This window comes from Oryx dammah, unplaced genomic scaffold (assembly GCF_014754425.2).
Source record: "Oryx dammah isolate SB20612 unplaced genomic scaffold, SCBI_Odam_1.1 HiC_scaffold_27, whole genome shotgun sequence".
Lineage (NCBI taxonomy): Eukaryota > Metazoa > Chordata > Mammalia > Artiodactyla > Bovidae > Oryx > Oryx dammah.
Genome location: NW_024070211.1, coordinates 10,646,033 through 10,673,802, shown reverse-complemented (window position 1 = coordinate 10,673,802; position 27,770 = coordinate 10,646,033). Strand labels below are relative to the sequence as shown.

Here is a 27,770-nt window from a genome sequence, read left to right as displayed (position 1 = left end):
TGGACTGCCTAGAAATATATGACCCTGGGTCAAGAGAGGCTTCAGAGCCAGTACTTTTTATTTTGGCAACCAGGTCATTTTCTTTTTTCTCTCTCACAGATATTAGGCTTTCTTTTGTTAGTTTTCATATGCAACCTATGTGTCTGGTCCATTTTCTGCCCAGTAAGTGTCTCGACCTGGTTTCCTGAAGAGAGTGCTTTATAACCCTCTTTGAGAATCCTTGGAGCCTACCCTGGGAAACATATTAAAAGTAATATCTGCCTGTATTTTTTTTTAAGTGAATTAACAAAAGTGCTACATCATAGTAGTTCAATCTATGACATAGGCATGCTTGTGTATGTCATACATGACATATATTTGTTTGGTTTTTGTTTTATCAGAAATGTTGAGAGTCCTCAAATTGCTTACATTGTGAAACCATCTGTCTGAAAATAAATTATAAACAGTTCTACTTGATTTCTGTTTTTATGGCTTATTGGTAGTAGAATTTCTTTTACCTTCACTATAGAAAAATTAAAGGCAGATTTATTGTCTGAATATTCTAACTCAGGCATCTGATAACATGCTCCAATCAGATGAACTCTTTTTTTGTTTTGTGCTTAGTTATCTGATCTTAAAGCAGTGCTTCAGTCTTTCATCAGCTGGAGTTGTTTCAGAAGTAAGTACAGATGATCAGAATTTGGTGATTCAACCTGGAATCCCAGGTTGATGTGTTCTGAAGAAGGTGAAAGCACCATCATCGCCTTGGGAGCAGTGTATGTCAGTGGGAAGATTTCTGAGACCGAAAGACACCAATTGCTGTGTATTCTTAGGCAGCCTCCTTTCCTCCCTGAGCTTTGTTTTCTTTAGAAAGAGACTAGAAATGCCGTGGGCTTTTCCATCCGTAATTGTTCCCCCTTTTTTGGTTCTTGATGTCACATCTGTAGCAGTGCTACTCAAAGTATGGTCCACCAGTCTGCAAATGATGTTACTGGTTGATTAATGAAAGAACGAGGTCGAGCCAGATCCTAATCACAGTGTTTCTCTCAGCTGATTTTGTTGTGGTTATGCCCCACCAAGCGAAAGACTCAGGTGGAAAGAGTCAAAAAGGCATGTTGAGTAGGCTACTCAAGGAGAGAGGTGTTAGCTCAGTAGATATTTCAGTAACACGCTATTTCCAAATTGAATTTAGAAGTTGCTTTCTAGATGCCAGCATGGATCTTGTCAAATGATGACTGTGTCTTCTTTTATTCCCAAAGGGCTCCTCAGTCCCCAGAGAAAGGAAGCACTGCAGAGACTAAGAGCAGAAATTGAAGTTTTAACTGATTCCTGGTTAGGAACTGCCTTGAAATCTTTACTTCTCATCCAGTCCAGGTATAGAAATGCTTTTTCTAGGTTTCATCCTCTCAGAGAGATTCTTTCTCCCACCCTGGTCCAGGATAAGGCCATTCCCGAAAACAGGCTGTGGGGAAGGGCGAGAGGAGTTCAGTGATGCATGCAAGGATTCATAGGTGGGAGGCAAGGCCATTTTACTCTTAACAGCATGCCTTTGAACATCTTTTTCTTTTCTCTGACTTTTTGCTCACAAAATTATACTCAGTAACCCAGAGTGTCCAGCACTGGAGGTGGATGGGCCTGATAACATTGAAGAATACATGGAGGAGACTTTACAAATACCCTAAATACAGGAAGCTCCAAAGAAATGTAGCACAGCCTACTCAGGAAGACAGGATTCAAAAGAAAAATGGTACATTAAGCAGATTAAGGAGATTTGAGCTCAAAGCTTAGAATGGGAAATAAAAACATAGCCTTATTTATCCCTCCTTCAAAGCAAGAATTCCAGACGTACAGCCTAGTAGAGTAAACAGAAACTGACACCCACGGATGGATATCTGTGAAGGAAAAGACTTGTGAAAAGAATGTACATTCTGACCTGTGTGTTGCCGCTGTGTGACGAGCAGAGAGGACTGAAGTCGATCTCCCTTAAGGGCTGAGGCTGCACTGAGATGAAGTGCTGCCGCAGCTGAAAGCCTCATCATGCTCCTGAAGTGTGGTGTCAGTCCCGTGGGCTCATGGCGTTTGCCGGCAGTGCACTGAGCTAGAATGCAGATGAGGGGAGAGCAGGGTGCTGCTCTGTGTCCACCACAGAATCTCTGCCTTTTAATTTGGAAGGTGAGTAAACCTGAGCTGGAGCAGGAGCTGAACGTTGGCGCTAAGCAAATGCCACACCAGGAGCTTTGAGGTTCATTTTGCACAAGTAGATCCTACAGAGAAGACTCATTTGAGTTCTTGTTCCCAGGTTGGTTTGATTGCACTTTTTTATTGTCTTTTTCTCCCTTGCAGAAAGAATTGTGTAAATGTTCTGATCACTACAACCCAACTGGTTCCAGCTCTGGCCAAGGTTCTCCTATATGGGCTAGGAGAAATATTTCCTATTGAAAACATCTACAGTGCTACCAAAATTGGTATGGCGTCAATTCTGTTTCTTGTGACTGGCCTTACAGTAATACTTGCTACTTAGGATGCTCTTATTATTTACCAGTCCTGCTGTTAGACACTTTACATATGGGTATATCTATAATCGTCTGCATTCTTCTCCTGACATTACTGATGAGGCAGTTCAGGTTGACTCAGGACTTCACAGCTTCACAGGATTCAAATCCAAGTCTGTCAGACTTAAAATGTATTGTGCTCTTTTCTTTTCCATTTGAAAGAACATAATACCTAGTTTAGAAATCTACTTGTGCCTCATTTCAGATTTATCTTTCATAGAGTGCTGCAGTATAGTATAGTATAATCAAAAACCACCAGATTAAAAAGACTAAGCTATGTACTTTAAAATGATTAAATCCCTCACACCTGTTAGGATGGTTGCTATTAAAAAAACAAACAGAAAATAACAAGTGTTGGCAAGAATGCAGAAAATTTGGAACCCGTGTGCACTTGTGGTGGGATTGTAAAATGGTGCAACTGCTGTGGAAAACAGTATGGCTGTTGCACAGAAAATTTTAAAATCAAACTGTCAGGTGATCCGGCAGCCCCATTGCTGGGCATATAGCCAGAAGGATCCAAAGCAGATCCCAAAGAAATATGTGCAAGCCTATGTTCATAGCAGCATTATTCTCAAAAGCCGCAAGGTGGAAGCAACCCCAGATGTCCGTCAAATGGGTGGATAAATGAAAGGTGGGATATACGCACAGTGGGGTAGTGGCCAGTCTCAAGAGGGAGGACAGTCCTGTCACATGGTGCCTCGTGTATGAACCGTGAAGACATTACGCTAATAAGCCAATCACAAGAAGATAGATACTGTATATTTCCACTTATATATAAGGTTCCTAGAGTAGTTCGATTCATAGAAACATAAAGTAGAATGGCAGTTAACAGAAGCTTGGGGAAAGGGGAAATAGGGAGTTGTTGCTTGGTGGGTATAGAATTTTAATTTTGTAAAATGAAAAGTTCTGGAGAACTGTTGCTCAACAATGTGAGTACACTTATTATTACTGAAAAATAAATTTTTAGATGGTTAGAAAAAGAAAAAAAAATGAGGACCAGGATAGAGTCCTAATTCCCCTGCTTATTAGCTCTTCAGGAAATGACTATATCTCCTGAGCCTCAGTTTTCTCATGTAAGATGAGAAACTACCAGAGAGGTTTAGAAAATCAAATCAGACTATGTATGAGAAGATATTTTTTATCCGCTAAAAATGTATTCAGTACTAAATATATGAAATAGACTTCCCTGGTGGCTCAGATGGTAAAGTGTCTGTCTACAATGCAGGAGACCCGGGTTCGAGCCCTGGTTTGGGAAGATCCCCTGGAGAAGGAAATGGCAATCCACTCCAGTACTATTGCCTGGAAAATCCCATGGCCGGAGGAGCCTGGCAGGCTTCAGTCTATGGGGTCGCAAAGAGTTGGACACGACTGAGCGACTTCACTTCAAGTACTTGATAAGTATGTGCTGGATTGATAAACTAATTGGCACCAGGCTTCCCTGGTGGCTTAGAGGGTAAAGCGTCTGCCTGCAATGCAGAAGACCCGGGTTCAATCCCTGAGTTGGGAAGATCCTCTGGAGAAGGAAACGGCAACCCACTCCAGTACTCTTGCCTGGAAAATCCCATAGACAGAAGAGCCTGGGAGGCTGCAGTCCATGGGGTTGCAAAGAGTCGGACACGACTGAGCGACTTCACTTTGACTCTTTGACTTTATATAAAACCAACTTGTTCTACTGACAAGGCACCAGAAGGCAGCACACTCTAATCGTATGTGCTGTACAAGGTCCAGTGACAACTGTCTCCTGCCCCCTCCAGACGCTTTAGTCTGTCTCTACAGTTCCTGCTTCCCTGTCGCAGCAGAGGAGACAGCTCTAGTGTGAAGGTGAACTCTAGGTATCCACTAGATTAAAAGGTGTCAGGCATTGCCAGGGCACTAGGAATATAGCCGTGACAGAATCCTCTGTCCTCATGGGACTTACCCTCAGTCAGTGATGCTAGAATAATTGATTTTCTGTATGAGGGAAAAAGCAGAATTGGATTTCTTCTTTATGCTATTTGCAAAACTAAAATTCCAGGTAGATAAAAAATGTAACATGAAAAGCAAAAGTTGCAATTTTGAAGAGAAATATAAAACTATCTGTATGACGTTGAGGTAGGGAGGGATTTCATTTAAGAGAACCCAAAAATAGTGTTTAAAAAAAACAATCATTTTGGTTGCATGAAACTTTTATATACAGTGAAAGATGACATAAAGTGACAAGCCAAGTCACAGACTGAGAGAAGATATTTGTAATACATGTACTTGTTAATTAGTAAAGAACTCCTGCAAATCAGTAAGCAACATAATGTAAAAAAAAAAAAAAGTAGGCACAAACCTGTAACAGCCAATTTGCAGAAAAAGAAACCCAAATTGTTAGTAAATGCATGAGAAGTTTTTTGACCTCGTCGATTAAGGATCTGCAAATTAAGAAAATGCAAATTAAAATGTGATACATAGCCCATTTATTAGGTTGACAAAAACTATTTTGAGGGTCTCAGACTATAGCTACATACCGAATTCTGCCCACTGCCTGTTTCTTAAAGTTTTATTGAAACAGAAGCCATGCTTGATCATTTCCATAGCTGCTTTCACATGACAGTAGCAGACTTGAATAGTTGCAACAGAGATCGTATGACCTGCAAAGCCTAAAATATGCCAGCTCCTTCCCTGGAGTAATTCTCATTTGCAAAAGGAGGTACATGTAAGGACTTTTTTTAATGGAGTCTTATTCATAGTAAAAGATAATGAGAAACAGCAGGTAAACCTGTCTGTGAACAGAAAATAGACATGAAATAATGGAACACTATAAAGCCCTTGTAAGTAAGCTATATGTATCCCTAAAGATTAGTATTAAAAAGTATTGAACATAAAAAAAAACACATTGCAAATAGTATGTACAATATGCAAAATTTACATAAAAGTAAAAAAAAATATTCACAATAATAACCATACATTGTTTATAGATATATAGACTCATGGGGAGAAGGGAGGAGGAAGAATAGCATCAAGTAGGCATACATCAAAAATTTCAAATTGTATGATCTCATTCTTATTTCTTTATATATATAATTCTTTTTACTTTTGGCTGTGCTGGGTCTTGGTTGCTGTGTGGGCTTTGCTCTGGTTGCGGCCAGCAAGTCTCCTCTGTAGTTGTGGTGCTCAGGCTTCTCATTGCAGTGACTTCTCTTGGTGTGGAGCACAGGCTCTAGAACACAGCCTCAATAGTTGTGGTGTGCAGGCTTAGTTGCTTTGCAGTATGTGGGATCTTCCCAAACAGGGATTGAACCCATGTCTCCTGCATTGGCAGGCAGATTCTTTACCACTGATCCACCAGGGAAACCCTCATTCTTATATATTTTTTTTCATCTAAAGCAACTCTAAAGTGTTAAGGTTTGACAAAGCTGGGTTGGTGATAGGTATACAGGGATTTGTTTTTATTGTTCTTTTTTTGTGTGGTCTTTACATTTACAAGGGATTTGATAGGGGAGATATATCAGAAACCTTCCCTTCAGATTTTGCTCCTGCTGCCACTGCTTTACTGTGCCTTTTGAAAGAATTCTGATCATTCACTTAGGTTCCCACACCTGAAAGGTAGATTTCTGTGGTGCTTGATTCGGCTTCCTGGCACTCATAGGCTCATCAAACTAATGGATGTGAGTTTATTCCTTCTGACAGTAAGTGTGCTTATTTGGTGATTTTCTCATTTCGTCCAGAGCTCATTAGCTGAGCTCCAGTGGTACCTGACACCATGGTAACCACAGTGAGAGGCTTGAGGCTTTCCTTCACAGAGCTGTAAGATGAGAGTGGGCAGAAGAAATGTTTGTTTAGTTCCTCTGAAATTATTTCAGAACTGCAGTTCTCTGCACTGCCACTCTGTGATCTGGACGTTAAAGAGAATTCTCAAGATCATTTCTGAAAATGGCAGCAGTGTTTCTAATAGAGGAAGCCCAGGAACTTGAATCTTCTCCACAGGACTGGGTGTCTTGCAGTTACAGCTTCTATTGCTTGACATTTGGTAAGCTTACCACTCACTGGTCTCATCCTCCCAAACAGGAAAGCTCATCTCTAGGATTGTTTTAACAGTATAAAATGAAAGTGTATTTACCAAGTATGTTGGAATTATTTTTTCAGATGGCTACTACTTTACTCTGAGCTGTTAATAACTCATTCTTAATCCTTTTAGAGGAGACATTCCTAATTGTATTTCTTCCTTGATCATTGCAGGCCAGGACAATGAAAACATCTCAGTGTCTCTGTCTTCTAAATATAAGACTTACCCTTTGTTAGGTCTTAGGAGAAATTTCTAAAATCCTACTGATTTAGGATCCTACTAAAAGTTTTTTCTCTAAATTGTAAATTTGACTGTGGCTCTAGCAGGGGTTGGATTAGGTAGTAAGGACATAATGGTCGGAGTGGATTAGACACACAACTTTTAACACTTAATAAGAACATAAATTAACTCATTATTAGTTGAATTATTTAATGCTTAAATTGGGGCTGAAGATCTGGACTAATGTCATCCCCTGAATCATTTATGAAATTAATATGTATTTACTCAGCAAACATGGTTTGAATGCTTGATATCAGTGTAAGGCGTGACAGTGCTGTTGTAAAGTGGGAGCGCTGAAAAGGACCTAAGTGCATCTAAACCAAGCCTTGTATTGAGTGGGAGATTGAAGCCCCTTGTATTAAGAGTGCACTAGAGTCTGGTCCAGGTTTGAGGTGCCACCTGAGCTAGGCTTGTCACAGACTTGGGAGTTGCTCAGCTGTACCACCTAGGACTTGAGTATGGGTGTAAGGTTCTTGTTACTTATGTTATAGTCATCTGAGATTTGTGTATTTCCTATAGTTGTATATTTTATTACAACAGTTTTCCAGCAGATGGCATTCAGGTGCCTTGAGGAAGAGGCACCTTTTTCTTATTCACACAGGAGCCCTGGTATGAAGTCACTTGAATCAGGAAAGACAAGAAGGTTAATGGAGCAGAATGAAAAAAGGAAGCAGAGTTAGGGCCTTGCTTAACTGAAGAATATGGCAGAACAGAAATAAAGCCTAAGAGATGGTGAAGGAAGAGCAAGAGAAATAATTTTATTTACTTGTGCAAATAGTGTCTGCCACAGCAGTGTTATGTGTGAGCGTTTAGATTTAGATGTTGGTTCCAGGTGGGATTTGAGCTCTGATACATTGCTGTGTTTCCAAGAACTGTCTGCAGTGGTTTTAAATCGTCCATTTCCCAAGGTCACTGAAAGTGATACAGGATCTCAGTTGTAGTTACACAGATGAGGGAGGGAATTCCAACTGTGACACAGGTCGCTGCCATATTCATCAGTACTCTGGCTCCTCCCATCCTGAGAGACATAATGCCCATGCCTAGAACTATTTCTCTCGGAAATGTAGAGTTGGAAGGAAATGCCTGTTTGTTCCCAGTTACTCACCAGGAATCAGGGACTTCCTCATCTTTTTCTTTCACTAATAGTTTCCCCTCAAAAATCATCCTTTCTTCATGGCACAGTGACCAGAGCCTAGACTTAGAGTCAGAGGCTCAGAGTCTGGCTACTGGCTTGTTTGTAATCTGGGGCAAGTTTGGGTGTATTTCCATCTACTGAAAGAGAGGATGGATCTCATCTCACCAGATTATCTTAAGCAGAAGAATTACTTGAAGACTCCTCTGTATGCCATGAACTCCAGGAGCTGTGGAAGAGGGAGGAAGAGTGCACAGGTCTCACACTGTGTTTATAGAAACCCCCGCGCTAAGATCTTCGGGACTTCCCCCTCACTGCTAAAGTAAGAGCCCAGGGAGCCAGTGCCGAAAACGTCTGTGGTGTGAATGGAACAGTTTCACGTTCTTTGGGCAGAGGGCCTGCTGGCTCTCCAGCTGCTGCCCTGATTTTAAGCACAGGCAGGTGAACCGAGCAGCATCCCTTTTCTTTGATATTGAAAAAAGAAGGAATGTCTTAAGAGAAAATGTCTTTTTCTTATCAGGTAAGGAGAGCTGCTTCGAGAGAATTGTGTCGAGGTTTGGAAAAAAAGTCACATATGTAGTGATTGGAGATGGACGAGATGAAGAAATTGCAGCCAAACAGGTAACCATGGCAAAAAACATAGTCTATATGCGAATACATTGAGCAATTAGAAGAGTCGTAAAACTCGGAAATTATAGCAATCTATTGTGCATTTACACTGTTTTCCCTTCCTCTCCCATTTTTTCTTTCTTTTTTAAAAAATGTATTTGGCTGTGCTGGGTCTTAGTTGCGGCATACAGGGTCTTTTAGTTGTGGCATGCAGACTCCTATTTGTGGCTTGTGGGATTTAGTTCCCTGACCAGGGATTGAACCCAGGCCCCTGCATTGGGAGCATGGAGTTTTAGCCACTGAACCACAGGGAAGCCCCCATTTTTCTCTTACCAAAAAAAGCAAAAGGGTCATTTCCCCACCCCTACCCCCCTGTGCAGTTTTCCTTGTAAGTTATTAGATCCTCCCCTTCTCTCTCCTCCCTGCCATGCTAAAAATCTTAAAATCTTTGAGCCCTCCTACAAGGAGCCCACATGATTAAACCTGATGTGGGCCTCATCTTCATCTTAGAGGGCAGTGCTTTCTCAAGAGGGTGAGACTCCACTACCAAAAAGACCAATCATTCAGACTTTCCTAGGGTTTGGATTCTCAAAACACCAGTGCGATCAACTGGGAGTTGTTTAGAGAAAGTCCTGCCTGCTCCTGAGCCCTGGAAAAATTATCCCGATGTTAACCTCCTTGCTAAGCACTCCCAACTCCAGGTCATCCCTTTTTAATACAGGGAACAGCAGATGAAAAAGTCTTGGCTATGAAGACACGTTCACGTCTCATTGCATCCATTTATTAGCTCTGTGACTTTGGACAGTTTACTTACTCTCTTTGAGAGTCTACATCTGCTAAATGGACCTACAGAAGCTCTTTCCCTCTCTACCTCAGTTTTCTTTCAGCAGTTTCTTAGACATGGAGGCACTGGGTTGCCAGCTAGAACCATCTGCCCTGGTTTTTTTCCATCTAGTTAACACACAAACCTTCGGCAGCTGTTAATGAACTACGTTTGGTAGTCAGTGGCATTAATACCTAATTATGTTTTCATTTGCCACTCTAGATAGCAATTCAAGGACTTTCTTCAAGGGTTTGTTTTTGGGGGTTTTTTTTCAGATGTTATCTCCAAAACTTTAATTTTAAAGTGCTTGTTGCCCTCTGGGGAAGTCACTAGTGGATGTAGGCGCTGCTGCTTCTTGGTCTAAAGAAGGGAGTGGGGAAGATAACAACTCAAATATTATCAGACTTCATGTCTCCAAGTAGATGCCGTAGACTATAGCCACTGGCAAATGTCTTAGCGCTCCATCCAGGTCAGTCTCCTCCCTGTGAGGGATCTTTTCTACAGCTTCTTTGCCAGACTTTCTGTCAAGTCCTTGCTTGAGTATACCTAAGGATGAGGAAACTGCTTCTCAGGTATCCTGTTCCACTATGGAGTCTCAGGTTCTTAGAATGTTCCTCCTTCCATTGAACTTAACATGTCTCCTTTGCTTCCTGGTCTTAATCTCGTACTGCTGAGCACAAGTCTTCTTCCTCTCTTTTTTCTTTTTCTTCTTTTTCGGCTGTGATGGGTATTTTTGTTGAAGTGTGCAAGGGCTTCTCTGTAGGTGCGATACTTAGGCTTCTCTTAATTGCTGAGCACAGGCTCTAGAGGGCACAGGCTTTAGTACTGGAGCATTGGGGATCTTAGTTCCCTCACCAGGGATCACATTGGAAGGTAGATTCCTAACCACTGGACACCAGGGAAGCCCTCCTCTTCTGTATATTAAAGACCTTTAAAACTGTTATATGTGAGCAGTAGGCTTGAAAAAGCACTGAGCTCCATGCCAAAAGAACTGTGTTCTCGGGACTTTCAGTATTCCAGGTAGCTTGCAACCAGTCTGAACAAGATGATTGGTAAAGCTAACCTCCATCGACTTGATAGAACATGTTTTCCACCACTCACGTTTTTCAAAGCTTTTCTTTAAAATGTGGCTTCCAGAATGGCACACAGTATTCTGTACATGACTGATCACCTAAGATAGTGGGATTATTATTTCCTTTTTTTAAAATATAAATTTATTTATTTTAATTGGAGGCTAATTACTTTTCAATATTGTATTGGTTTTGCCATACATCAACATGAATCCGCCACGGGTGTTCACGTGTTCCCCATCCTGAACCCCCACTCCCACCTCCCGCCCCGTACCATCCCTCTGGGTCATCCCAGTGCACCAGCCCCAAGCATCCTGTATCCTGCATCGAACCTGGACTATTATTTCCTTGATCTCTATGTTGTGCATCTTGGTCATGAACAAGATTTGGGCCTGCAGCTCTGCACCTAATAGAAAATAGACTATTTGTAAGAAAATGTTCAGTTCAGTCGCTCAGTCGTGTCCAATTTTTTGCGACCCCATGAACTGCAGCACGCCAGGCCTCCCTGTCACCAATTTCCAGAGTCCACCCAAACCCATGTCCATTGAGTCGATGATGCCATCCAACCATCTCATCCTCTGTCATCCCCTTCTCCTCCTGCCCTCAGTCTTTCCCAGCATCAGGGTCTTTTCAGATGAGTCAGCTCTTCGCATCAAGTGGCCAAAGTATTAGAGTTTCAGCTTCAACATCAGTCCTTCCAGTGAACACCCAGGACTGATCTCCTTTAGAATGGACTGGTTGTTTCTCCTTGCAATCCAAGGGACTCTCAAGAGTCTTCTCCAACACCGCAGTTCAAAAGCATCAATTCTTTAGCGCTCAGCTTTCTTAACAGTCCAACTCTCACATCCATACATGACCACTGGAAAAACCATAGCCTTGACTAGATGGACCTTTGTTGGCAAAGTGATGTCTCTGCTTTTTAATATGCTGTCTAGGTTGGTCATAACTCTCCTTCCAAGGAGTAAGCGTCTTTTAATTTCATGGCTGCAATCATCATCTGCAGTGATTTTAGAGCCTAGAAAAATAAAAAGTCAGCCACTGTTTCCACTGTTTCCCCATCTATTTCCCATGAAGTGATGGGACCGGATGCCATGATCTTAGTTTTCTGAATGTTGAATATAAAAGCCAACTTTTTCACTCTCCTCTTTCACTTTCATCAAGAGGCTCTTTAGTTCTTCTTCACTTTCTGCCATAAGGATGGTATCATCTGCATATCTGAGGTGATTGATATTTCTCCCAGCAATCTTGATTCCAGCTTGTGCTTCTTCCAGCCCAGCGTTTCTCATGATATACTCTGCATATAAGTTAAATAAGCAGGGTGACAATATATAGCCTTGACGTACTCCTTTTCCTATTTGGAAGCAGTCTGTTGTTCCATGTCCAGTTCTAACCGTTGCTTCCTGACCTGCGTACAGGTTTCTCAAGAGGCAGGTCAGGTGGTCTGGTATTCCCATCTCTTTCAGAATTTTCCACAGTTTATTGTGATCCACAAAGTCAAAGGCTTTGGCATAGTCAATAAAGCAGAAATAGATGTTTTTTCTGAAACTCTCTTGCTTTCTCAATGATCCAGCAGACGTTGACAGTTTGATCTCTGGTTCCTCTGCCTTTTCTAAAACCAGCTTGAACATCTGGAAGTTCATGGTTCATGTATTGCTGAAGCCTAGGCTTGGAGAAGTTTGAGCATTCTTTGGCATTGCCTTTCTTTGGGATTGGAATGAAAACTGCCCTTTTCCAGTCCTGTGGCCACTGCTGAGTTTTCCAAATTTGCTGACATATTGAGTGCAGCACTTTCACAGCATCATCTTTTAGGATTTGAAATAGCTCAACTGGAATTCCATCATCTCCACTAGCTTTGTTCATAGTGATGCTTCCTTCCTAAGGCCCACTTGACTTCACATTCCAGGATCTATGTGAAAATGTAATATTACAAAATAATATTATATTAATATGATTTCTTACATGGGTTATCTTACTTGATCTGAGTATCCTACATAGTATCTAGAACAAGTATATCTCAAAGCACAGAGTTGCCACTGAAACCTAATTAAAATCACTCACATATGTTAAGTGTATACAAAGTCCTTATGTGCACGCGCAGTCGCTCACTCATGTCCAACTCTTTGCAAGCCGTGGACTGCATGCAGCCCACCAGACTCCTCTGTCCAAGTAAGAATATTGGAGTGGGTTGCCATTTCTTACTCCAGAGTATCTTCCCAACACAGGGATCAAACCCATGTATCCTACATTGGCAGGTGGATTCCTGACCACAGGGGAAGTACAAAGTCCTTACACATATTTAATCAGTATAATGATCTTAAAATGTAGGTAGCAGTAGAGAGGGTTCCAAGTACTTTGGGGAGAGGTCTGTGGAGGAAGGGGTATGAATGAATATGAGCTCCCAGAAGAATTGAGTTAACCAGTTACCCCTGCTCCCCTTCCAGCACAACATGCCCTTCTGGAGGATCACAAACCACGGAGACCTGGTGTCCCTCCACCAGGCTTTGGAGCTTGATTTTCTCTAAAAACTGGAATGAAGAGCCTTCCCCATGAGCTCCTTTTCACTCCTTGAAGGGAGCCGGAGACCGGAACCAACTGGGAATTCTCTCTCTCTTTCTCCGTGGAATGCTGGCGAGAACACAATCAAAACCAACAGCTGCAAGAGATGAAGCTGATTTTTGCTATGTGTGAGCTGCAGCCCCGTGTTCATCCTCGCACAGGAGCGGGAGATAGTTGGATTGAGAGAACAATAGACTCACCGCAGCTACAGTGCTTTTAATTCTTTTGGTTTTTTGTTTGTTTGTTTTATTTTGTTTCAAAAAATGAAGAAAAAGAAAAGGAAATCCTTGGGGCAGAGTTGCACTCTGCATCCATGACCAGATTGAGAACTGCTATTAACTTGTGGTGATAGGATAAACGCAGCAGACTTTTATAATAACATCTCTTGCAGTCTTTGTATCTCCTTAGCTGTAGAACATACTCCCAGTGAACGTGTATGTTGTTTGTATGGGTAAGGCTGGTCTCTCTGAAGCAGATTCCCCTCCCCCTTTCTTTTTCTAGCAAGAAAGGGTTGGGTAAAGTCTCCTTGGAAAATCGTAACTGAAATGTCTGAGATACCTCTCTGTGACAGTAGCACCTCCTCAGCTGCTCCAGTGGTCTGCTCACGAGGCTGGGCTCCTTCCCGCTCTTCCACCTCCTGGTTGGCTGAACTGTGGGGCCTGGGACACTGAGTAATTTTAGACTTCGCTGTTTCCCATCCTAGAAGCCTTAGCCCCCTTCCCAGTCCCTCTCCCTTTTTGACCAAATGGCGCAACCCTAGAAACTCTTCTTAGTAAATTTTCAGCCTTCAGCTTGACTGTTCATCAAAGGTAACGAGGGCTTACCTTCAAACTGGAGAGAAGACCTAAGGCTTCTTAGGAATTTCCACTTCTTTGGCCCTTGAAACAGGAAGATTCCAACTTTTCCTCCTGCAGAGAAGTGCCCTTCCCCAGCAGAGGCCATCCCCACCGGGCCTCCCCCTTCTTAGCCATCAGTGCCAGGCCAGTCTACCCTCTGCACCTCATATCCACCCCCACACACAGCTCTGGCCAGTCCCCAGGCTTTGGACCCAAGTAGTCAAAATCAAGTCTGAGAAAAGGCTCATAACCGCATTTTGGCCAAAACTACTAAGGGATTTGACTTCATGCTCTGAATCCTTTAAGCCCTGTGAGTGGTGCCCTGGGCATGTATTTACCCAGATCTCGGCCTGAAACTGAAGACCAAATGGCTGTGATCAAAGCCCAGTTTTCCCATGGGATCCGCTTCCCACTTGTCAAGTCCCTTTCTAAAATGGGAAACTTGAAAGCCAGAAAAACTCACCTGATTTAAATGAGGTTGTAGATCCTCTACACCATGCCTGAAAACTCAACCGTGGGCCAAATGCAGGAACATCTCCCTACCGGACCTCTGGGAAGTTGGGTGGGTGCCCAGGCATGAGTCACAACCTTCAGTCCAGCTATATTTGTGGATGCCCCACCCTCCATGAGCAGCCTGGGCACGTGCTCAGGCCGCATAAACTTCTTAGAGCTCAGGAAGTTTAGCCTCTCCCAGGTTGCATGGAGAGAGGTGATTTTATAAGCACCTCAGAGAGATGCAGTCGGTCCTTAGCAGGTGGCATCCTTGACCAACCACAGCCATCACTCCTTACACTCAGAGGTTCAGCGTATCCACTTGGGGATGCTCCCAGCACAAAAGGGGCCAGATTCCCTCTAATGCCAGATCACCCAGAGAAAGGCTGGTGTACACATTCCTTCAGAACAGATTGAGAAAGTGCTTCATAACTCAGTTGTCGGGAAGAGGTGTTTGGAGAGGAACTCAAATCAGTGCTCATCACCAAGCTGCCTCTTCGGCCTGTTTCCTTTGGACGGGGGAGGATATATAGTCTGAGGCGGACCTGCTTGGTCCGAGTTCACCATAGTTTCCCAGATGCTGCTCTGTCTTGCTTGATAATTGATCTTAGCGTGCTCTAGGATGCATGGTGGATCTTTACTTCCAGGCCCCTCCACGCCCACCCCATCCTGCCAGTAGAGCTGTTGGTTTCTTGCCCTGCACATAGGCCACCCAGTTGGTGCTGTGCTTCAGGCTGGTGAGACTGCAGAGCGGTCCACGCATCATACCCACAAGTACACACGCACACACACTCACACACTTTCCTCTGCTTGCCTGCTGGGAGCTCTTTGTTCCTAGAGTATGACTTGGGACTCCTTTTCCTATGGCCTTTTCACTCCTGCTCTGACTGCACAGCTTAGGTCTTTGCAAAAGGAACTTGAAACTGGCTAAGAGAGGTGAGGACGCTCCCTGGGCAGTGCCGTCTTTGCTCTTTTCTGGTTGTTCAGAGGGCAGACAGAAAATGGGAGCTTCCTGGCTCCTCTTTGCCAAAATGAATTGTCCAGGGAACCCAGTGCTCTTCAGTAAATCTGCTTTCCTCCTCCATGGCACAGAGATCCGGAGAGGAAAGCAAGTGGGCAGCGCAGCAAGCTGTTGGAGGCTGAGGTCCAAAGGACACTGTGGGTCCTTCTCGTTTAGGGGGAAGCCCTCTACTAGAAAAAGTCCCCACCTGATGAGTCCCTTTCCCAGCTGGGCACCGTGGGTTCTGTAAGATGGGTCTGCACGTTTCATGGTGAGGGCTGGGCCATCTCTAGTAAGGGATCCGGAATTGTAGCCGTGTCCTGGGTCTAAGAGGTGGTTTTCCTTTCGAATGTAAAACTGACTGTGCCTTAGCATCACCCTGTCCGGTGCCCCTGGGGCACCAGGTGGTGGCCAGGAGAGTAGATGCCTGCTCCAGATGTAGATGCCTAGTGGGGCTTTTATTTGGTTTGGGGTATTTCTGTCTTCTGCTCTGCAACTGGGGGGAGCAAACCTAGTGTCCCAGGAGACTTTGTGCCACAGCTTGTTCGCAGTTTACACAAACTTGTTCGCGTTAAAGATCCAAGCGGAATCTGATGGGCCAACGCCAGCTGCAGCATATGGAGCTTCTCAGTGCTCACTGCCTTGAATGGGTGTCGGTGCCACTGACCCAAGGGGGGAGAGGGGTTAGGGGGTGGAGCCACACACTCCCTCTCCCTGGGGGAGCGATGGCTGAAACCATGGGGTGGTGAGCTTCGGGCCTTCCTCTCCTTGCTCCTGCAGAAGGGGGCATTAGGACCCCTCTTAAGCCAAGCTTCTGTTTCTCACCACTAAATCAGTTTCCCTTTTCATTCAAAAGTTGAAACTCCCCAAATACTCAAGCTATAGAAGCCAAATTGAAATTCTTAGATTTTGAAATATCTTAAGATAACCATGAGACAACATCTAATTCTGGCCCACCTCTGATCAGCAGGCCCTGTCCCTTCCTCTCCTGAGTCAGAGAGCTCTAGCACACAAGGTTACTTGGCTAGTTCCTAATGCACTGATGGGAGCCATCCCATTAAGGACGACTTCTACTCGAAACATGACCCTCTGGACTTCAGGTGCCTCATTTATCAGGAAAAGGCATTGATTGGTTATATTTATGTGACTGCGGGCATTTGTGGCTGTCAAGTCCTTGACCATAATGTTATATGTAATGGGAACTATCTTATAAACTTGAAAAAATAAAGTTTTTATTTTCTATATGGTTTGCTCCTGTGTCTTTTCTGAGTAGGATCAACCCAGTTGCCTAGCTGAGTAGGCTCCTGAGTCTGGCTTCAAAAAAAATATGCAGAGCTCATTAGAAAGATGGCACTCTCTCAGTAACTTCATCATTAATTTCACAAAAACAACAACAACAAAACTAGCCGTTCAGTACAGATAAATGAGAAAATAAATATTTTAAAATAATTTTCAAGGGAAAGTTTCTCAATTCTTTCGAAAAATATTGCTTTTCAAAGTTTAGGACTGGAATGCCAAGAGATTTCATTTGCTGTCAAATGTGCTGAAATTTAATTACTAAAAAATCAATACCTTGCTGTGCTGAGCTTAAAATGCAAAAGCAATAAAGCCGACAAATTGATATCAAACTGTTTGATTGGCTTGTTTTCATGTTACATTAGCTAATTTTTTCTCTTTTCATTTTTTTTAGATTTGAGTCGGACTTTTCATTGGTCTGGAAAATGAGTCCTTTTGCCTTTTATTCCAAATAAGATTAGAATTGGATTCTAGCTTCCAAATACCATCCATGTCAGACTATAAGATATATTTTTCCCCAAATAAATTCCCCCAGAGAAGACGTTTTCTTGTATACTGGGGCATTAAATCTTTTGCTCAGAAGGTGCATATTTTGAGCTGAGCCACATTGTGTAGTTGAAGTAAACTTGTTCATTGGTCAGAAGTACCTCAGAGTATCAATTACCTTTCGAGCCCAAAGAGCAAAGCATCTCTTCCAAAAGGTATAATATCTGCACATTTCTCAAGAACCTTTCCAGTGGCAAGTTAAAATGAGCAAATCGAGTTTCTTTATTCTTCAAAAACAAGGTTCTTAACATTTAAAAAAAAATAGAAGTCTTCGAAAGAAATTTTTAATTGCAAGTAATATCGCTGTCATCTTTTTAAAATTCTTGATTCTGTACTTATTTACAAATGAAACCCCTCGATTCCACAGCTTTTTTATCCTCATTTGAGTTTCATCTAAAGGGAGTCTGTGTAGATGAGAGCTTAGCCAAGATGATCTCCCCTGAGCCTAGTCTTCCACATATCACAGGAAGAAGTAGAGAAAAGTAAATGTAGGAAATATTTCTATTTTACTGAAGTATAATTGATAGCAAGTATTCGTTTGAGTGGACTCCTTAAGAACCTCTTATGTTTGCGGCTAGGTTGGCCACTAAGACCAGGGATTTCTAAAGGTCAGGCCTGCCCTCCTGAGGTCTCAACCCTTGATATTCCCTCTGAATTGAGAAGAAAAACAATTTTGCTTTTGTGTGTATGTTTAAATATATTCAATTGAATGGTCTTTTTTTGAAGTTACGTATCCTTTCATAAGGTGATAGAGATAATAGATGGTGGTAGTTCTTACTGCCCTTTTCTATATATATATATATATACACATATATACTAATACAGACATAGTATTTTTAAAATATTATTTCTTATGTATTTGGCTGTGCCAGGTCTTAGTTGCATGAGGGATCTTCAGTTTTCATTGTGGCATGTAGACTCTTAGTTGAGGCATGTGGTCTAGTTCCCTGACCACAGATCGAACCCAGGCAGGCCCTCTGCTTTGGGAGCACGGAGTCAGCCACAGGACCACCAGAGAAGTCCTTACTACCCTTTTTTATTAAAATTAACTTGGCAAACATGTTGGCCATTTTACTGGTTCATGAAATTCAAATGTCTGGAAATCATTGAACTAAGTGATCCTGGAGATGCTTTCTGCCTCTACCATTCTGTGTGTATAAAAAGCACCAGCATCATCTTCCCACAGCCTCTCTGCTCCCAGCCCTCATCTCTGTCAGCCTTGGCCCCAGGCCAACATGACTGCTAGAAGCCCTCCTTCATCCAGGCACTGCTGACTTGGCGTCCAGGATAAAGCACATGTCACCCTCACCTCCTTGAGGGCTCATCACTTTCTCAGGGAGGCCTTGCCAGCCATTCTGTATAAAATTATATCAATAACTCCCACCCCTAACACACACACTTCCCCTACCTTCTTTTTCTTTGAGCACTTAACACTGTCTGATAGACTCTCTGTTTATTGTGTCTCCACCAGATGAATGAATAATAGACTCTCCTGGGTCCCCTCCCAGTGGTGATGAACCTTTCCTTCTGTCTCCAGCACCCTTTTCCTGCTCCTTGTTTCTCCAAACCACAGACCTCCCAAAACAGCAAAAAGTTCCACCTCCCCAACACCATAGCCCAAATCCACATCCCCTGTCATCACTACCACACTCCCACTGAGCTCCCAGCAAAAAGGCCTTTCTTCATCTGCGCTCCTGTATTCACTTCCTGGTACCAAGTGTTGTGGCTACTCCTCCAGGCCCAGCAGCAGAGCTGGTTAAGAGTACACACTACAGTCAGCCCAGATCTGGGTTCTGATGCTCACCTAAATGGTCATCCCCACACTGGCTCACCAGTTCTTGATGCTCAGAAGACAAGATGGAGAAGTCTTAGCTCAGCCAGCCCTCTTCTCTGGCTCCAGGGGCTTTACCATCTTTGAGCGGTGGATTATGTGTCCCTGACCCCTTTTTTCCAGGCAGCTTTGAACTTGGCAGTAGATTCAATGACACAATTAGGCTGGAGGATACCATGAGGTTTTAATAATAATCTAATAACACTGTTCAACAAAAACAACATACACGTGTCTCTCACAGAGACATAGAAACACACACCTCTTCCTCCTGCATAGACTCTGAGGTAGAAAATAACACCGCCTGAAGTATAAAAAAATACTCAATAGGCTGAGCCATGGCCCAGACCATAGGTTCACAAGGCACCTGGCTGAAAGGTCGCCCTTGAGAGCAGGGGCAGAGGCTGGGCCAGCTGTACTCCAGGCAGCTGGGCAACCCTGGCTTCTAGCATGAAAGCCTGCTCTCGGGTAGCTGGAGAGGATAGGGGCTGAAACAAATGGCAGCTGATCTGCGAAAAACAGAATGATGCTCCTGGCACGTAGAAGGCCTTTGGTAAAAATCTGCTGAATGAATTGAATGACTGGAGGGGGACAATTCCAAAGAAACATCCTGGAGGTTCTGGGGCCTTTCAGCCCTGGGCAAGGCAACCAAGGGTGAAAGAGCACCCCCACCAGTTATTTCAGAGGTAGCCAAGGAGGTAGAAATGCCAGCACTGGGATGCTCTGGCGTATGTGGGTGGGGGATGCAGTAGAAGGTCTCTTCTTTCCTCCCAAAGTGTTTCACACATACCTGGGGCCCTCGACCCAGCAGGGCCCAGCCCTTCTCATCTAGTTCTCCTCCTTGATGGCGGACCTCTGTCTTAACTCTCGTCTCCAGTACCTGGCACAGATCAGGCATCAAGGGCTCATTGAGTGAATCAAGGCCCATAGCAGCATTAGTAGCTTATCTTCATTCTACCAACCGATTCCATCTGGCCTCAAGTCTCCCTGGCTGGGTCTGACCCTGCCTCAAAGGACACCATTCACCTCTCCCTTCCATGGCAAAACAACTTCATCTCTTGGCTTGGGGAAAAAGTTCTTAGCCAGGTGGGCCATGCGTCTGTTCTGCGGGAGCTGACGTTCCTCAAGGGAGCGGAGACCCCTGGTCCCGTCCACCTGGTCAGGCTCCCAGCGGCGGCTAGGGTGCAGCCAGCAGTAGTAGGCCAGCCGCAGAGCCAGCCCCAGAAGGAAGCAGACGCCGGCCGCAGGCAGCAGGCTCTGCAGCAGGTGCCCGCTGGGCAGCCAGGCACTCTGAGTCGCCCAGGCCACCACCAGGAGAAGGCTGTCATTCAGCAGGAACACCAGGTGGATGGTGGCGCGGCCTCGGGTGTGACCCTCAGCCACGTTGAACCAGGAGAAATACAGGATGGTGGCCACAGTCGCCCGGTACAGCCACTCAGAGTGGGGACCTGGCATAAAGTCCGTGCCCTGCAGCCAGACCCAGAAGAGGAACACCAGCCACAGGCCCAAGAAGTGCAGGGCCACGTAGCGGGGGAAGAGGGCTGAGAAGAGGGCCACGACCAGCACCCGGGGCCACAGCAGCAGCAGGTTCCACAGGAAGTAGATCACGGAGGCGCCCACTCCCAGGAGAGGCTTGGCGGGGAGGCAAGTGCGCAGGGCCCGGTGGTAGTCGAGCAGCGCCCACGAGATACCCACAAAGGACGTACAGATGCTGACCCCTGTGAAGAAGAGTAGACAGGTGAGCCCTGCGGGCAGCCTGCAGGCGCTCCCCCGAGGTGGTGGGCACTGCGGAGGGCTTGTAGCCACGCTGCGGTGGGTATTAGAGCTCCCAGTTTGTTGAAAAGTACAGCTGGAGCACAGTAAGTTCACACAACCCTACCAGAGCTCCCATCCATATGGAGTCTGTCCTTCACCACAAACCTTTCAAGTGCTACCCCTGTTACATTTTTCAAGGATGAGACTGTGTGACTTAACACTCTCATCAGCACTCGTCGCCCAGCATCGGGTACCCCCTGGGCCTTGGCCCCACCCTGAGCACATTCCGAAATCCTTCCTTTCCTTGAAGAGTCCGTGTCTTTCTTGAATCAGAACCCCAGCAGTCCAGTTCCCCTTTTCTTAATCTCAGAAAGGGAAGCAGGAAATCCCACAGGGTGACGACAAGCCTCTAGCTGAAGCCGCCTCCTGGGGACCAAAACGGATGTCCCTGCTACGTGGCTGGAACAGCCCCTACCCACCTCCCTTCCACCCTCAGACCAGGCCCTGGTTTTGATTTTCCAAGACATCCGCCTCCCACCTCCTGGTTGCCCATCCTAAACTAGAAGCACCAGGCCCTCCAAGGAGGGCTGGAAGCATCTCTAGACAGCTTCCTCCCTGCCCCCCTTCCTACCTCATTCGGTCAACAGATGTTCTCTGGGAACCTGCTGAGGGTCGGGAACCCACTCCCAGCATGGAATCAGCCCTGTGGCCTCTCTAACTACCCCACCCTCAGGGTCTCTGCCGGCCTGATGTTCCTCCAGCTGCCCCCACGTGCTGCAGTCTCTGACCCGACAAGCTGTGCCCTTGCTTATTAGGGAGACCCCCTCCCTATTTCCTCTGGCCTACTCCTCCTTACCCGCAAGTTCTGGCTTGACTGTCCCCTACAGTCACCCATCCTGACACCATCCCACCCATCTCCGCCATGCAGGTCCTATAATACCCCACCTCTGTCTGGAGTCTTATTTCCTTATCTCTGAGCTCCTTCAGGGTAGAAAACAGATTTTGCCCCCCGGGGAACTCAGCAGCCTAGTAGCTGGCATATAGCAGCAGCTGAAGAAATGTTTGCTAAACAAAAGTTGGGAAAATCCACTTCTTCCCTCAGTTTCCCATCCCCGCCAGTGCATACACACAGGGCAGATGGTCTCCACTTAGCCCTGGTCCTGGATACCCACTGGTCTCACACAGACAAAAACATAGCCATCCCTCAGAATCCACAGGGGATTGGTTCCCCAAATCCACAGGCGCTCAAGTCCCTAATATAAAATGGGGTAATAGGGTTGGCCCTCGGAATCTGCGAGAGCAGAATCCACCGAGAGGGCTGACGGTATGTGCCCAATGAGTGCTGTGCGTCCCAGGGAGAATCACGTCACCTTTCAGCCCCTTTCCTCACGTGTAAAATGGAGATAGAAGGTGCTGTGAATGTAACGACGACGACGTAGCACTTTGCACCGTGCTGACCAACAGCAGGGGCTCAACCATGACAGCTGCTAGTGCTGTTTTGTTTTTCCCCAATTAATACTGCAGAACCAGATGAGCAAATGGAAAGGACCCTTGAAGATGGAGTCCAACTCCCCAACTTGTACGACCGTGGAAACTGAGGCCAGAGAGGGAAAGACTCTCCAAGTCCCGCAGCGAGCCGGGGCAGAGCCGGGACTGGCTCCTCGGGAGGCTGTGTCACGCGCAGCAGCAGGTGTGCGAGGGTGGAGACGGGAAATGGAGATCCTGAATCAGATGTGAGCTGGAGTCCTAACTTGGCGGCCAGCTGGCATGTGACCTTGGGCAACTCACCCTCTCAAAGCTGCTCATTGCACAAACCTCTCCTGTGGTTTAGGAAGCCACCTGCTTTCTTCCTTTTCAGATCTACCGGCTTCACTGTAACTGCATGCTTTACAGGCTGTGGTCCTGGCAGGCCAGGGGCTGTGTCTGTCTGCTTATTCACTGCGGTGTCTCTAACACACGGACAGGCACAGAGGTGCTCCATAGAGACTTAAGTGTACAAAGGTGCTCAATAATTTCTCTGTTGATTAACTGATTCCTTATTAGACATTAGGCACCCAGCATATATTATCTGTTATGTTCAAACTAGTAAAAATAGTAAAAATACTATAGACTTATTAGGCACTAGGCCTTCTATGCATCACTTCTCTTAACAACTTTTCATTCACCTTATGAGGAAGGATCATCGACTTTGTCCATTTTACAGATGAGAATAATAGCTCAGAGAGAGAGTCCTCTTCGTCCAAACTCAAGGCTGGAGCATGACTTTAGATTGGAACCCAGACCTGCCTCTCTAAAGGACATTCCCCTATTTTCTAAACAGCCTTTATGAAAAAGAGAAAACCTTTCTGACGTTTGTGGGCAACTTTCCCAAGGCATGAAGGTGTGGGGGGGGTGTCGGGGCAGGGGTGGCTGGCCTTGGGCCTGACACTCACACTGGTAGTACTCAGCGCTGCCGCTCTGCAGTATGATGGCCAGCACCAGGGTGAGCTGCGGTGTCGTCTCCAGGAAGGTCTCGAAGAGTCGCAGCATGCTGATATCCAGGGAGAGGAAGTCAGCGTAGGCCAGGTCAAACTCAGAGGGGATCTCTTGCCGCCATACCAGCAGCCCCTGCTGCAGCCCCTGCACACACCTAGGCAGCACACACGATGCCCCAAGGGGCCCGGTTAGCATCCAGTGGCATTCTTCCTTCTCTCCCCACTGAATAGATGCAGACAGGCTCCAATCCTGGCTTGTCACGCACACGCAATGGGACCTTGGGCGAGCGACTTAACCTCACTGAATTTGTTTCTTCCTCTGTGAAATGCGGGTAGATTACTACTCCTGCTCCTGCAGTAGCCACCATTCCAAGCTCAAAACTAACCTTGTCCCATTTCCTCCTTTACAACATCCCCATTTTACAGATGGGGAAACAGGACCAAAGAGCGAATGAGCAGTGGAAACAGGATTTGGACTCCAAGCTGTCTGAATTTGAAAGCTGTACCATGAAAGTACCTAAAGGGATTGTTCTCAAATTTCAGCAAGCCTAAGAATTTCTCATTGGAAAAGACCCTGATGCTGGGAGGGATTGGGGGCAGGAGGAGAAGGGGACGACAGAGGATGAGATGGCTGGATGGCATCACCGACTCGATGGACATGAGTTTGGGTAAACTCCGGGAGTTGGTGATGGACAGGGAGGCCTGGTGTGCTGCAGATTCATGGGGTCGCAAAGAGTCAGACACGACTGAGCAACTGAACTGAACTGAACTGAAGAATTTCTTAGGCTCCTGTGGGGAAGGGAAGCCGTGGAGAGAGATGAGACAGGTCCTACTGTGCTATAGAAAGAGCACCCAGGGATCCATTGGAGAGGCCTGCCCAGAGTGATGGGAGTAAAGACGGGGCAGAGTTAAGAGGGTCCAGAGAGGTCTTCCCTGGTGGTCCAGTGGCTAAGAATCCACCTGCCAATGCAGGGGATACAGGTTCGATCTCTGGTCCGAGGGAAGATGTCATATGCCCTGGGGCCCACGCCCTGCAACTACTGAAGCCTGTTTGCCTAGAGCCCGTGCTCCACAACAAGAGACGCCACTGCAATGAGAAGGTTGTGCACCACAACAAAGAGCAGCCCCTGCTCGCTGCAACTAGAGAAAACCCACACAGCAAGGAAGGCCCAGCACAGCCAAAAATAAATAAAAATTTTTTTAATGAGAGAGAAGGTCCAGAGGTTGGACAGACAGACCTGAGTGACCCACTGGCCTGAGGGAGGTGGAGGACGCACCAGGATCTCGCATGCCCAGAACTGGTCTCAGCTGGCTCTTGGGAGGTGAACCCACTCACTCATTTCGAATTCATTCATTAGACATTTAGCCTCGCTTCCCCTGGATGGTCTTGACAACATGCTAAGAGAACAGACAGGCATGCCCAGGTTGGGGGTTGTTCCCCAGTACCCTGGCAGAGGCCTCGGCCTAATCACAGGCTGGAACAGAGACCCTGTTTTCTCAAGTAAAGCTCAATACAGTCTGTCCGACTCATGCTCAGCAAAAATAGAAGATGCATGATGCAGTTATCGATTCAGGGCTCACTGCAGGCTGCCAGGACCGTAATATCTGTGCCCCTCCATGTTCCTCAGGGGTGTTATTGATGCCTGGCCAGTCCCTCAGGCGAAACTGAAACATTCAAAGCTCCTCTCGCCCACTCCTGGAGACTCAAGGCAAGATCTGGACATCCTGACTTTGTCACATGACTCTGACCCCTTCGTTTCACTTTCCCCATCTCCAGATGGTCCTGCCACTTCTGAAAAGCAGGACAGCCCACACACTGATTTTGTAGGTTCCCCCCACCCCCGCAACCCCTGCACCCAGCCCTGTCTGGCTCCAGGAACATACATGGGTCAGGGTGCATCTCTGCCCTCTTGCTTGGCCCTGGGGGTGAGGGGGTGGGTTGGGGAGCAAGTGCTCATGGAGAAGGCAGCTGGGGAAGATAAGGCGGGGGCACTGGCCGTGAGGGACCAAGTGTTGCTCTGGGGGTCAGGGCTGCTCAAACTGCTAGGCGACCCAGCTAGCTGATCATGAAGCGAGCTGAGGCTGCTGCTCACCCTGCACGGGGGCAATTTACAGGTCTCATTCCATTAAATCCTTACACTGGGAGCCTCTGGAACACTGAGTAAACTGAGATCTGGAGGGGGGTTAAGTGACTTGCCCAAGGCTCCGACCACAGCTAAAAAGAACTGCTGGGTCCCGTTGCCATTAGAACAGAGTCCGCCCCGGCCAGGCGCTGCGCCCTTCACGACGGGTTTCTCGCCACACCCACCTCCGGATGACAACCTGCTTTTAACAGAGGAGGGAACTGAGGCTCTGAAAAAGCCTGGAAGGAGGCCACAGGTGGTAAAGCCAGGAGTGGGTCCCAAAGGGCCTGACTCCAAGTCGTGTGCCTCAGTTTCCTCTCTGGGTCCCCGTTTCTTCACTTGTGCCAGGAGTTCACCTTGTGGGAGGGGCGCCCTCTAAACTAGCAGGGGCTTAGTTTCCTCTCCTGGGTCGCAATCCTCTCCTCTCCGCGCCCCCGTGTCCCAGAGTCAGCCCAGCAGCAGGAGGTGACGTGACCTCCGTTCCCCCCTCTCGCTCCCCAGGAGCGGGGCGCTCACCTGTACAGGTAACCCAGCTGGAGGAGATGCAACAGCGCCAGGTGCCGGCCAGGGGGCTTCGGCGCGAGCGGACTGGAGACGTCGGAGCGCAGCCAGATCCAGCTGAAGAGCTGCAGCGCGACCGAGGCGAGGCCCAACAGCGCCAGCACCAGCGCGGCCCACAGGTAGCGACCGCTGAGCACATACTGGCTCGCGGCCCACAAATCGGCGCCCAGGTCGATCAGGAAGGCGAGGGTGCCCAATATTCCAAGGACTAGGTCCCTTAAGAGCACGGCGCGGGGCGACCAGGGCATGACCCGCGAACCTCTCCCTCCTCTATTTGTCTGGGCTCAGGCCCGCCCTCCCGGCCCAGGGTCGCAACCCGCCCAGATGCGCAGTGGCAGGAAGGAGGCGTGCACAGCCCTCGGGGCCGCCCAGGACCGGACCGCTGGGCGGGACTTCCCTGTCCCGCCCCGTCCGGGGAGGAGCGAGGCCAGGAGACCCCGCGGCTGGGGCACCCGCCGTCTCGGTGCTCGCTGGCCGGGCAAGCTGCCTAGGGGTTCCCCGCCCCGCCCCCTCCAGGCCCCGCTGAGCCCAGAGGGCCCCGAGAACCGCTAGGCCCGAAGACGCACCGTCCGAGGTGCAGTGTAGCAGGCTTGTTTTACCCTGGAGGCCCAAGGCGGAGAATATGGCCCGCAGATGAGCGCAGATGAGCGCCCAGGTTAGAACTGCCTTGTCTCACGTCCGCACTGCTGCAAGACCAAACGCCAAAGCCCGATCCGATCCCTGACTGGATACCTCGAGGCCGGGCCATGTGCCAGGGGAGACCGAGGGCACTGGGTCAACCAGGCGCATCTTCCTGGCATCTTATTTTACTCGGATTATCCGAATAGGAGGAAGGGAGGACGTTCAATAACGGGGCAAGGGAGTTTTATAAACATGATTTATAAATTAATAACATGCATGACGAGCAGAGTGTTTTGGATAAAACATGAAACGTGACAGAAATGTGCTCCTGGTGGGACCTTCGGGGCTTCATTTCCTGGTCGTCTGTCCAGTCCCAGTTCATTCTGCTGTCGCGGGGAAGGGAAAGGGTGGAAGAGTCCAGCTCTCAGGGCTGATGCTGCCTCCATTTTACCAAGCGCGTAGGCCGTTGGTCCCCCAAGGTCAGGACACGAGCAGCGCGCGCAGGCCCAGCAGCGCCGCGGGCAGGAGCGCGAGGCAGGGCGCGGGCGCGACGCCGGGGGCGCGCAGGCAAGCGGCGTACCGGTCGAAGGCCACCTCGCGCAGCGCGCACACGTGTTCGGCGCGGCACGCCCCGTCGCAGGCCCGAGTGTCGTAACTGACCGAGTTGTAGACGTAGTAGCGCTGTAGCGCGCCCTGGTCGCTGGCGATGCGGCCTAGCGCCGCGTGCATGGAGCGGGCCCCTGCGTCCGGCACCCCGTAGGCCTCGGTCACCCGGTACTCGAGCTCCCAGCGTGGCGCCCCCAGCGCGTTCGCCTGGCTCAGGTTCAAGAAGTAGGTCACCATGTCCTGCAGAGGGGGCGCGAGGCGGGCGGGCCGTGAGCAGCTGTCCACTTCCGCCCCCAACCCTCCACCTTGCATTTGATCCCGGATGCTAACAGCTGTAATCACGACCACTCGTAGTATGCTTGGCAGACATCAGCTGGTCCAAACTCCTGAGGTAACTGCATTATCATTCCCATTTCACACGTGAGGAAACTGAGTCTTAAAGAGGTTAATTCATTTGGCCAGAGTCTCACAGGTGCCTGAGCAGGATTGGAACCCAAGTTGTTTACTCCATGGCCTGTGTATTTTCTGTTCCCGGGTGCACAGAAGAATCTCAGTAAGTATTTGCAGAAAGAATGGATAAAATGCAATCTAAAAGTAGTGGA

At 47.1% G+C, this 27,770-nt stretch overlaps 3 protein-coding genes across 7 annotated transcripts in view; 1 reads left to right on the top strand and 2 right to left on the bottom strand.

Annotated features, from left to right (window-relative positions):
* The window catches only part of EYA3 (EYA transcriptional coactivator and phosphatase 3), a 95,910-nt gene extending 79,141 nt beyond the window's left edge, over positions 1-16,769 (top strand). For 2 of the 4 annotated variants that reach the window (XM_040229779.1, XM_040229777.1), the window contains 4 exons: positions 1,239-1,353; positions 2,323-2,444; positions 8,493-8,593; positions 12,916-16,769. In XM_040229779.1, the coding sequence (XP_040085713.1) occupies positions 1,239-1,353; positions 2,323-2,444; positions 8,493-8,593; positions 12,916-12,996 (419 nt within the window). In that variant the 3' untranslated portion in view covers positions 12,997-16,769. The remainder of the gene's footprint in view (positions 1-1,238; positions 1,354-2,322; positions 2,445-8,492; positions 8,594-12,915) is intronic. The other 2 variants (XM_040229780.1, XM_040229778.1) reach the window with 1 other exon arrangement.
* Positions 16,770-19,196: 2,427 nt separating this feature from the next.
* Positions 19,197-26,270, bottom strand: XKR8 (XK related 8). The gene is made up of 3 exons (XM_040229811.1): positions 25,897-26,270; positions 23,216-23,412; positions 19,197-20,746 (listed from the first exon to the last, which is right to left on the bottom strand). Exons 1-3 carry the CDS (start codon positions 26,187-26,189, stop codon positions 20,037-20,039), a joined length of 1,200 nt encoding a protein of 399 aa, XP_040085745.1. The 5' UTR covers positions 26,190-26,270; the 3' UTR covers positions 19,197-20,036.
* A 401-nt stretch (positions 26,271-26,671) lies between these two features.
* SMPDL3B (sphingomyelin phosphodiesterase acid like 3B) overlaps positions 26,672-27,770 on the bottom strand; it is a 32,762-nt gene continuing 31,663 nt past the window's right edge. Inside the window, exon 7 of one of the 2 annotated variants that reach the window (XM_040229804.1) lies at positions 26,672-27,408. In XM_040229804.1, the coding sequence (XP_040085738.1) occupies positions 27,043-27,408 (366 nt within the window). In that variant the 3' untranslated portion in view covers positions 26,672-27,042. The remainder of the gene's footprint in view (positions 27,409-27,770) is intronic. The other variant, XM_040229803.1, reaches the window with a different exon arrangement.